Source organism: Taurulus bubalis, assembly GCF_910589615.1.
Source record: "Taurulus bubalis genome assembly, chromosome: 4".
NCBI classification, from domain to species: Eukaryota; Metazoa; Chordata; class Actinopteri; order Perciformes; family Cottidae; genus Taurulus; species Taurulus bubalis.
The window spans coordinates 5,872,264-5,879,974 of record NC_136592.1 but is presented as its reverse complement, the minus strand read 5'-3'; the positions used below and the strand labels follow the sequence as shown (position 1 = coordinate 5,879,974).

General features: G+C 38.8%; 1 protein-coding gene across 1 annotated transcript; it reads right to left on the bottom strand.

The window, feature by feature from the left end:
• Positions 1-2,853: 2,853 nt before the first annotated feature.
• On the bottom strand, positions 2,854-6,207 carry LOC306735902 (high choriolytic enzyme 1-like; the record flags this gene model as incomplete). Its single annotated transcript, XM_079217472.1, has 7 exons — positions 2,854-2,953; positions 3,156-3,280; positions 3,662-3,743; positions 4,431-4,609; positions 4,754-4,871; positions 5,430-5,579; positions 6,114-6,207. 7 exons carry the CDS (start codon positions 6,205-6,207, stop codon positions 2,898-2,900), a joined length of 804 nt encoding a protein of 267 aa, XP_079073598.1. The 3' UTR covers positions 2,854-2,897.
• Positions 6,208-7,711: the final 1,504 nt, after the last annotated feature.

Sequence of the window (7,711 nt, the reverse complement as noted above, 5' to 3'; positions counted from 1 at the left end):
CTGTAAATAAAGCCTATGAACACCAATGCAATGTGTTTATTCTCAGTACACTCATAGCCGTATCAGACACATTGACTGCACAGGATTGTTTGTACTTGCCAAGACACACAAACTGGTGTCTGTGGCACAAATATTTAAAAGGTATTGTTGCTCGACACTAAATTCTAAAACACACTTTTTTTGTGCAAATAATTACACACGATTATCTCCATAAGACACAACATTACAAACTAACAGGGTTCACCAAATCTCTTCATTGCGTCCCCGTTTCTCACGAGGAAGCCATGCGAGGAGAGAGGGAACGAGGGAACATGTTTTGAGAGAAATGAGACGTCCGATTCCTTTCAGCTGTGATCAGCTGTGATCAAATGGGAGGACAATAGACACTGGGATGCACACATATATTTGAACTGTCATGGAGGTTAGCAGACTATATGATCATGAAAAATTAAGCATATTATAAATATACTAGAATGTATTTTCACGTGTCCCTTTAATTTTCTCAAAAAGTCAGTCAAATATCTATCAAATACATGTTTAACTTATATCCATGTCACCTCTCTGGCTTCGTACTTTCTAAATATTGAGTTGACTTTATCATTTCCATTTTACAGAACCCTTTATCTTATTTCAGCGCTCCGTTGCTCTACTGCTTCACTCCAAACATTTGTTTGGTTTGAATTAACTTTGACTGGTTTTATATTCAGACACAAGGAGCTTCTGTTTTATGGAGGATCAGTGATTTGCTTCAATTTGGTGTTCACGCTCTTTCTGTCCACTAGGGGCCGCCAGAGACCCGCTGTACTTGTATGGAAAACAAGATATTGCTATATGAAATCATACTTTCGATGACATTGACACTTTTTGAAGAAAATAAATTAAATGAATACACGGTCATGGGTGTCAGTATCATCTCACTGTGTTTGAGGACCACAAGAAGACTTTTATCCACTTGTGAGGACGGCGTCATTGATCAGGTTCTACAGAGCCTCATCGGCTCTCAGACGGAGACAGAACTTCACTCAAAAGCAGGAGACTGAAACAAAGATTATCGGCTTCATCATTTCTTAATCCTGAACATGTTTTCTCTTTAGAAGTGAACTTTTTCAGGAAGCTACAGAGTATTTTAAAGTCACTAAGAGATGTGAATGAGCCGTGAGTGCCGCTGAAACAAAATAAAACCCACACTTGGAACAAAGAGCTTTGGATTAATAAAAAAGGAACATGTGTTGGATTCTCCGAATTTCATGTGGATGTGCATTGTGAGATATATATGCCAAGCCACGGGTACGTTTTGTTCCTTTGTTTTATTAGTATATGTATCAAGCTTACAAGCATTTAGATATGTGTACATTTGTGACGATGGACACTTGTATTTATCATAAGGACAGCACCAATTAATACCATCAAAGCCTCAATTAAAGCAAATGCACTAAGCACAAGCCACATTTCTGGTTTTCCTTGTAGATGCATCAGTTGCATCACGTTTTCTCATTTCCTCTTGATTTCCTGTTGGAAGAAAAAAAGGATTTGTTCAAACTCTTGAATGAATACATGTGCACACATGCACACAAACACATGGGCACCGAAAGATGCTTGAAGTCCTTAAAGGGACAGTTCATCCCAAAAATCATGTTTTCCTCTTGGCTGTACACTGAAAAAAATGACTTATTGCCTTGATTATATGTGTACATTCTACAATAAAGTCACCTTTTATTTAATGTGTTACTTTGTGTTTGTTAGTAATTATGAATCATCATCAAGTACATGTGATCATTCACACCAAGTAATATTAACTAAACTACTGGATTGACTGTACAACCTGACACAACAAAGTAACATTTACTTGGGGGATACAAGTGAACCTGGCAACTAGGGCTGGGCGGTATGGCCAAACATTCATATCACGGTATTTTGTAAGATTCTGGCGGTTTCACGGTATATCACGGTATTTAAAATAAAATAAAAACATTAATTCATTGATGCCGAAAAGGACCACCGGCCAACTGAAAAGCTGTTGCAAGTGGTGAACAGCTGATTTTACACTGGCACATTTGGTGTTAGGAAGCTAAACAAGGAGGGACTTAGGACCCAGGGAAACTCTGCCGCAGGAAGAGACAGACCGAAAGAGTCTGTCTCTTCCTGCGATGTGAAAGTGGGCGACTCTACCCAGCATGCAGTTTGGCAGTGTAATTTTATAAATGTACAATTATTAGTGTTACAAATTGTTGTGTCGTGATGTTTTACCTGTTAGTTGACCATTAGCTGTGGGTTATTAATTGTTCTTTTAAAGTTAGAAACCATGAATCAGTCTCAATACACGTAATACAACTAGCTCCAACCGGCCGCGCCCACAGCGGTGAGCTGTGAAAAATACATGCTGCTGCCTGCTGGAGAACGACAACTGTTGTTACGGTTATGCGCCGGTATGACGGTAAATGAAATCTTTATACATAAAGATTACTATCAAATGCTGAGTAAATGTTATGTCGCAGGAAGTAATTTTCAAGTAACATTGACTTGACCATTTTGGATGAAAAAACATTGTTATTAGTAAGTAAACTTAACTTAAAAATTGTCTGAGTAAAAATTACTTTCTGGGTGGAAAGTGTTACCGAGCTTTTTTTAAGTAAATGACACTCCAAATTTTGTTCAGTGTAGTGCTGTTTGATCAAACTAGTTGTTTAGTTGTATGTTTCCTAGTTATAGAGAAATCGGCTAAATACTTAAAAAAAACTATCTTCAATTATAGAATAAGCGATAAATAGAAGCTACTAAAAACGTAGAAAAAGAGCAAAACTTCCATCTGAAGACAGACTGTACAGCCAGGCTCATCTGAATGTCGTACTTAAGTTACATCGCGTTGACGAAAGCGCGCACACAGCAGACTTTCATCTCTACAGGAAATGCTTCCGTTGCTTGGGGTTCAGGTCGGGCCTGGAAGCAGTCGAATCTGACATGAATTCAAAGAGACAGCAAACTCTGTAAAAGCTGCTTGGTTTCCTCATGCTACTGCTACCATGCATGTACACATATACAGGTTTTCATCTTCCCCGGGCGTTCAATCCGACTCATGCCGTACCGGTGGGAGCCAGGTAACAAGACAGAGGTTTACTTGGGGAGGTTGCAGGCTGCTTGTTTAAAAAGATACGTACTGCAGCGATAGAGGCGGTTCACCCGAAGGATGTCAGTGGGACTCATCTGGGTGGCCCTGCCGATGGCGACGTTGCCGTTGGGAATGGGAACGATGGTCGGCCTCTGGTTCCTAGAGAAGGCGAACCTGCGGTGCAGAATACATAGCGATGAGGGGTTTGACCTGTCCACCTGGACTGTTTTAATGACTGAGCTGATGTATGGACAGGCTGCGATCTTAAAGCTGCATTAAGAAGCTGGAAGCTGAAAGTTTGACACAAAACCACATTATGAAGTCGTTACGACATGTTAGCAAACAAGAGAAACGTCATCATTAATCTGGAGCCGCGTTTGCGTCCTGATGAATATGACATATGTGGCCGGAAAAAAACATTTTAAAGGACAAGTTCACATTTTTTCAAGTCTGTCTCAAAACAATATTCACATGCTGATAACAACTTTGAAATGAAGACCTTTTAAAATCTTCAGCTGAGAATCAGAGAATGTTTTCACATATGTGAGACGCTACCTTCCATAGTGCATGACAGAGTTGTAGTCGTAGGGAGTGCCAAGGTTCCTTGTTTGGATCTTCCTGAAGTTGCTCTCCATTCCTGCAAAGGATCACACAGCTCAATCAGATGTGTCTCTACTACACGACTGCTACAATGATATGATAAATCAAATTATGATCATCATGCCCATTTTTAAGCTTCAAAATTGAATTTGGAGTTTCTACTTAAACATGTGTACATGCTTAAATGTAAAAAAAAAAAAACATTATTTTTCTCACACTGTCTGTCTGGATGTACTTATATTCACCCTCTGTCTGAAACACTCTGTTTTTGTGCCTGTCTCTTTAAGTCCCCCTCCTTTAAAAACCCAGTCTGTTCTGATTGGTCAGTCGTCTGCATCAGCGTCACTGCAGCCGGGTACTCACTGGGTGGGTCCACCCCACAGAGTTTAAGGTACTTCTACCAGTGACTGTATATTTGTGACATCACAACCTTACAGCTGACGGCTCCTTTCAAAGGCAGCGTCTCTGAATACAGGCTGTGTACATTTGTCCCTTGAATTGAGTGTTTTGATACGTTCACTATATCTATAGGACCTAGACCTGGTTTATGATGAATCTAACTTTCAACAACATGGCACCTGAAACCTTTTTAACTTGAGAGCTTAACATTACTTGAGGTCGGTTGTGTTATTTGTGGAGTCCCCATTGTAGTTGTGTCTATCAATTGCTAAATTCTTTACTAAAGTTCCATCTATATGCGTCATAATGAAAGCCTGTGACCCACCAGGCATAACGTTCTCCAGCAAGATGCGAACATTCTGGTCCCTGTCGGACCGGGTCTGCTCATGGTTGAAGCCCAGGGCGTGCAGCATCTCGTGTTGGATGATTTTCTGGAAAACACAACCGCGGCGACTCAAGGACACAACCTGACCTCGACCCCGACGCCCGATGAACGAGAAACACCTGAAAGAGAGTAAATGAAACCTCCAAACAGTAAATCAGAAGAAGCAGCACCGTTGGGAATAAGTTGCATTGCTTCCCCGGAGTGTAAAGAAGGGTCTTTAAGATCGTATTCATGCATATGTGGTCGTATGTTGTGGTCCGTACCCTGAGCGTGACTGAACGTCCACAAAGTCCTGCTGTTCGGTCAAGGGGGTGAAGCGGATGCAGGTGGAATCAGCAAATGAACGCAGACCTCGGATGATGGTATCCCTCTCTCTTTGGTCTTGACAGAAAAATAAAAACCACAAAAAACATTTATTATCCAGTTTAGTGGGTTTTATTGATATAACTCTTTGAGCCCTAGGGTTGGGGACCCTTTTATATCAGGTCACAAGGTACAAATCAAGAAAAAAGCATGGTATAAATCCCCCCCATAATCAAATTAAACATAAAAATTAGGGCTACAATAATATATAATCCCCATGTACAACCTCTAAACACAACTTAATCAATACATAGGATTAGGGGTTAGGGTGAGGGCTTAAAGGGCTACTCTATCACCTTCATAAAAATACATTTGTTGCACAATTACGTTTTTAGATAATAGCAAAAGTAATTTCCACCATTCTTTCTTGTGTAGGCAACATACTACACACAACTACTACTACTACTACTACTACTACTACTATACTGCCACTAGTACTACAACTAGCTCTACACGTGCTATTACTACAACTGTAACCTTTACTGCTATGACTAAGTCGGCCTACTACTAACATTACATTATTGCTCCTCACGGTGCAAGTTACTGATCCTACTAGCCTACTAGTACTGCTACTACTAAAAATACACAAGTGTGCATCTCCGTAGACGTTGCCATCAGTGGCTTTAGGCCACAGGCAACCTCGTTCTACGCAGGGATCAGCGTTCTGTAGACCTGTTGGCACCGCGATGTCACCGAACATCACCAGAGGGTCATCGAAGTTCTTCCCTGCAAAACGACGTGAGCATGATCGAGAACATGTTGTCATCTTTTTTATTAAGCTGCATTTAATTTTCTTGATTAAACTGCTGTTAATTCTGAGTTTGATACAAGCGCTCCTCTCACACAACACAGTGTCACGGCAGTACGGGAAATAGTCACACAATGTATTGATTGGTGTCGATGGACAAACATTTTCAAATTATTTTTTTTTATGCTCTGCACAACTTTCAAACTAATGTATTGGAAGTATCTTTCGTGGCTACACAATGTTATTTTCTGTCTATTGGGACAACATTACTGAACTAAACAGATGCTAGGTTTAGGCAACAAAACCATTTATTTAGGTTTAAGAATCCGTTACAAACATCCGCAAAATTGTATTTTTGTATTTTGTCTGCAACACCAGCATTATGTACTATTTCTAATGTTTGAAAAAGAAAAATAGTTTCAATATTCAGTCCTATCTTTAAAGTTAGATTGTTGTTATTGGGCATTTTCTTAAATGAAGAAAGAATAAAGCAGTTGCAGTGATGAACATACCAACATTAACATTGGCCTTCTCCAACAGCGTGGAGACGCTGAACTCGTCATCCTCAACGCGGCTTTTGTTTTCTCCTGTTTGTCCCCAGGCCATAACAAATTACATGTTTTATAAGAAGGTCGAATTGATCAATTTTTTTTTTTTTTCTTTGTTTGGGACTTTAACATGAAAAACATGTTTTTAGGGGAGACACAACAGGGAGAAACATTGTTTTTCATGAACTGGTCAGTTTTTAGATTTGGGGTTATTTAGCTTCCCTATTATGTCGCCTTTCAGACAAGATTTTATCCTAAATTCACCAAAAGTTAGCATTAGATAATGTCTCATTTGCATATTTAAACTTTTCAGAAAATGTGTAATACAAAAATGATTGTAGTCGATAAACTTAATCAGTTTCACGGTGATATATATTCCTTTTTTTTATGTGTCTTCAAAATGTATTGAATGTTAAAAAACATTCTTTAAAGGCTGTTTTAACTAAATGAGCCTGAATGTTCCACTTCACTAACATACACCAAACTATACAGGTAAAACTAGTGCTCTATGGCCTGCTTTTAATCTGTTTGTATTTATTTACTTTATTTATCGCTTTTAATGTGTGTTTTTTGGTGCTTTCTTACCTCTTGGAATGTTTTGGCCCCTAATTTTGGTCACTTTGTGTTAATTTTTTTTTTCTACTCTTATACAGTACTTTTTGTCTGTGAAAAGTGCAAAATAAATAAACTTTCCTTTCTTAATTACTATATTATGCAGGTTGTCACAGAGGTGTCCAAAATCCCCTCTGAAAAAACCTGTTGGCTCGAATTAATGAAATGTATGGAAATGAGCACATATTTAATAATATAACGCCTCATTTGCATATTTAAAAATACATTTTTAGAAAACTAGTTAGTTCATTAGTCAGTAGATAAATGACAACCGTCTCTGAGCAGGAACCTAGTGGGAGGAGTCATCGAGATTCAGCTGAAAACAGCTGTTTTATTGTTGAGGAGGGCAGACATTTTTTGTCCAAGGATATATAATCTATTAGAATATTTGTTTTCATTTCCAGTTTGAAAGGGTAGTGTCCTTGGGGATAATGAAAACTGAGTGGAGAATTCAACTCAAATCATGTGCTGATTCTTTAGTGACCCGTTTTACGCTGATCTGGGTACTCAGATCATAAAGCCGTAGAAGTGCTGTTTACACAACCCCTCTGTGTGGTTACAGGCTGTGCAGAGCTGCAAACACCTTTTTTGAGTTGACATGACTTCTCCAAAATGTGGGCACGGTTGCAAAGTGTTTGTGATTTACACACAGTCTTGTAACACCTTACAAAAAACAGGAACAACGACAATGAGAAAAAAAAAGAGTTATTTAAAGATTAAAAGATTTAGAGATTGTTTGAGAACAGCAGATATGAATAGTCCTCAAAAATCAGTGATGGAATGTAATTACATGTACTCAAGTATTCAAAAGGTACTTGTACTTTTCTATTTCATGCTACTTTATACTTCTACTTCACTACATTTTGGAAGCCAGATTTGTACTTTTTACTCCACTACATGTATTTGGCAGCAAAGGGAAATAAATCATCTAATAAATGATGGTGTTCTAT